This window comes from Salmo salar, chromosome 04, assembly GCF_965601325.2.
Source record: "Salmo salar chromosome 04, fSalSal1, whole genome shotgun sequence".
NCBI classification, from domain to species: domain Eukaryota; kingdom Metazoa; phylum Chordata; class Actinopteri; order Salmoniformes; family Salmonidae; genus Salmo; species Salmo salar.
This window is the reverse complement of record NC_138294.1, coordinates 86,756,289-86,760,454: the sequence shown is the minus strand read 5'-3', so window position 1 is coordinate 86,760,454 and position 4,166 is coordinate 86,756,289. Positions and strand designations below refer to the sequence as shown.

General features: G+C 40.6%; 1 protein-coding gene across 1 annotated transcript; it reads left to right on the top strand.

Moving 5' to 3' along the window:
* The first annotated feature begins 422 nt into the window (after positions 1–422).
* LOC106603932 (neuferricin) lies at positions 423–2,832 on the top strand. Its single transcript, XM_014198186.3, has 4 exons — positions 423–833; positions 1,007–1,147; positions 1,647–1,833; positions 2,349–2,832. The coding sequence occupies exons 1-4, from the start codon at positions 575–577 to the stop codon at positions 2,515–2,517; spliced, it is 756 nt and encodes a 251-aa protein (XP_014053661.3). The 5' UTR covers positions 423–574; the 3' UTR covers positions 2,518–2,832.
* The last annotated feature ends 1,334 nt before the right edge of the window (positions 2,833–4,166 follow it).

Genomic DNA, 4,166 nt, shown 5'->3' with positions numbered 1-4,166 from the left:
AGGTGCCTATGTTGCTGAGGATCAGAAGTATAAATAGTAGGCTTACAAATGAAATATGCTTCAGTAAGGATGGGCTTTTTAGCGTTCATTGCCATGGTTATCATCTGTACCGCAGAAATGGAATGTAAACCACAGAAAATAGGTGATGTGGTGGCAGCTGCAGAGAAGTACTTGGGTTTACAAGATTTTACTGCAGAGGAGTTACAGGGAGTGTTGAATGGTAGAGTCCCGTCCTCCCAGGCTGTTGGCCTGGTGTAGAGGGTCAAAGTTGTGGAATGAGGTGGTGGGTTTAATTTTGTATTGTATTTTTTTAATAAGTGAAGGGTTATTTGGCAGGTTAATTTGATTTACACTCCAGTCCGGTTGGTGGCGGTAATGCACCTTTTGGTTGCCAACCGCCATCTTAAAAAAAATACAGAAGAAGAAGTGTGTATATCTGCGCTGATGTGAGCGTGTGCCGTGGATGAAATGCATACCCGGAAAAACAAAACAACAGAATCGGTGATACACTTTGTCAATGACTGAACATTGGTCAAAGAGTAACGGCAAATAACAAGGAATAGCCTTAGACATAATGTTAGGGTTTATCATTTCGTTTATTTTTGTATTTGTGGCAATACTAGTACTGCGTCAGGACTGGGCCCACATTACTGGCGATGCACCTCCTCAATCGACAGTTCCACCTGCGCGTCTCATAATCAAAGATGAGTTATCACTGTACAGCGGAGAGGAGGACAGCAAGGGCCTTTATCTGGCCATATTAGGACAGGTGTTCGATGTAGAAAAGGGGATGAAGCACTATGGTCCCGGTGGTGGTTATCACTTCTTTGCAGGTGATTTATTTATGTATCTACGTGCCAGGGTCCTTAATTAACAGCGGGTCTCTTAATTGTGAACATGCCTGTAGATTAATTTAAAATTCCATACACTTCAAAATAAGAGACACAGATTTTGTCAGACATGTGAATACATTTTATGCTGCTTTCCATTCCCCCTGTTTATTAAGGTAAAGACGCTTCTCTGGCCTTTGTCACTGGGGACTTCACAGATACTGGTCTGACAGATGACGTGTCTAGTCTGTCCCCTGCTCAGGTGGTGTCCCTGTATGACTGGCTGGCCTTCTATCACAAGGACTACAAGCCAGTAGGTGCGTATCATACAATGAGTGTGTTCGAGCGGATCACTTTTGTCAAGCCTTCCAAAGTGTACCTTCCCCGACTTCACTCCCTCTACATTCGGCTACTTTTGCTTTACCACTCAAATGAGCCCAATGACTGTATGCCAGGCCAGGGTGTCTTTATGTGAGGGTCCGTGGTCCATTTGATCAATGAACATTTGTCACACGGTTGATATTATTGCACCCAGTACCTGTTCAATACATTATACAAGTGAAAATACATTATACATTTTTTGGGGTATAAATTCCCTTGCAGACTAAACTTTTAAATACATCATTTCTCAGAATGGGGAAACTATCCATGCCTGTGATATGGTTTAGTCTACAAGGGACTTCATTAATAAAAATGTGTAATGTATTTTCACTTAGACATTATGTTAGTCCACAGGGCAGGCATATACAGAGAATCCATTGACCGTATAATGAAGGTAAATCCATTAGTGTGAGATTAAAGTCTCCTATGCTACAGGCAGACTGGTGGGACGGTTCTACAGTGAGAGTGGAGAGCCCACCGAGGCCCTGCTACAGGTGGAGGCAGCCCTGGAGCAGGGCCAGAGACTCAACGACCAAGCCCAGGCTGAGAAGCAACACCTCCCAGCCTGCAACTCAGAGTGGAGCGCTGCCAGGGGCGGACGGGTCTGGTGCTCCACCAAGAGGTACTGACATCATGGTACACAGAGAAACATTGGGCTTGTTCGACATTGCAGCCGACTCTACGAATCACCTTGCATCATGAGTAACTACTCATTTATTATTTGTAGATCAGTCACAATTCACCACGGATTTGATGCGCTCGAACACGGCCATTGTATTTACTAGCCTATGTGGTGGTGGAGTAACGTGTGCAGGTCCAAACGTTCCCACGCTGAAAGATATCATATAGTTGGGGGCGCTAACATATAAATATGTGTTGCCTGCTATCAGACAGACTGGATAGAATATTCACAGCCATTATAGCAGCGTTTCCCACGTTTAGTTTTATGCCCTAGCACTACAGCTGATTCAAATAATCAAGCTTTGATCATTTTAATCAGCTGTGTAGTTAGGGCTAAAAACTAAACGTGCACTGAGTTTGGGGAAGGCTGCATTACAGAGATTGTCTTGAAATATTATTAGGGAATTAACTGTGTTTTTAAGCATGAACCTCTGATTTGACTTATTTTCTCCTTAGTGGTGGAGTGCAGAGAGACTGGGTCGGTGTACCTAGGAAGATGTTCTCTCCTGGCTCGGGCCGTTCTCGCTGTGTTTGTGTCCAGAATTCCTCCACACTGGAAAACCCTAACATTCAGGAGTACGAGGACTGCCCCCCTCACGCCGACTCATGTCCTGTCAGAGAGTAGAGGGCTCTGGGATGGCTGAGCCTCTCAAAAGGACTATAGAATGGCTTATATACTGTTATTTAAAACTCAGGGACTTCCCAAGGTGTCCTAATCAGAATGACTGGGTATTTGATTTATGCCAGTTTGAAAATAACCTAAGTTGATTTGTTTGTTTCGTTCTTTATGCATGTACATTTTTAAGTTCTGTGTAATTAATGTGCAGTATGCCAACTAATTGCAAGTGGCCAAATACTGGACACTCTAATAACTAGGAATAGAAGGGAAATGTTTACTATATCTGTACATAGACTAGAACAATTAAATTGATGTTTCATACGTGTTTTGGTAATTGTCAGATGGGATATGAAGTTGGGGTGAAGACAATGACAGACGTGTACCAAGAAGTTGTACTGAAACATCATCTTGGAAATACGTTTTTTTTTTATATGAAAAGTAGAGTGAAAAACAAGATTCTGTGTTTATTTTTGATTAACTTTATGAAAAGTCGTCCTCCCTTTTCTCTAAAAGGACATGGAAGGAAGAGACGGGCTAGATATCTGAGCATAGAGAGAACACAACGTTCAGAAAAGATTAAGAGGCAAACATTTCAGTTTTGTCACAATGACAAAAGAAAAAGCACAAACTGCATTAAGTACAAAACAGTTGTAGTGGTCAAAAATATTATACATTTCTGTACAATTTAACAATGCTTATAGTGGACCAATGGCCACCACCAACTCCTCTCACATTCTCTCCCCTTATGTCAGAAATGTCATGTGATCTTTGATAAAGTGCACCTGTTAGGTTTTGAAATCCAGACGCATTAAAACATACAGGCTGGTTTCCTGGACACAGATTATTAAACCTATTTCTGGACTAAAGGCCTGAACATTTTCATTGAAAGTGTTTTTTTTTTCTTGTCCTGGACTCATCTTAATCTGGGTCTGGGAAACTAGCCTGGCAGGTCAAGACAACACTTGAGGCAATAGCAATTGGAGCATTTTACATATAACAATGCCCCCCCCCCCAACAACAAGACCTTACTAAAGACCCAGATTACAAGGAATTGGAATGTACACTTTGGTGGTCTGGGAAACAGACACAATTCACAATGATTATAAGATAATACAAAATTATCGGCTACAAATTAAATGACATGCATAAGTATAATAGGTATTTTATCATAAGTAAAATTTCAAAGCAAGAACTATTTTGCATTTGGGACTAACAAATCCTCAATTGTAAAGATAGTTGAGTGCCTAGTCCCACTTACTGATGCTCTAAATCTTTACCCCGTGGTCTAGAAACACTTATGGAGGTTATTTTATGCCGTTACATTTCAAATCATGTGAATATAATCTCACATACATTTTTTTTTTTAAAGCAGAGATCACTTCTTTAAGTATTGAGAGTTAATTCAGCAATATATTTAACCCAATTAGCGTTTTATGAACATTTTAATCATTAAATCCATCATTGAATCATCAATTCAAATAGATGTCTTTTTTTGTATATGAAAAATAGTCTCAACTCCATTCCCTTAAAATCCAACCAACCCATCTAGTTCATATTGAACCAGCCACACCGCCAACAGTAAAGAGAAAATACAGCACATTAACATTTCTTATAACAGTCCTTTTCTTTTAAATCCATGAAGGGAAGTGAACTAG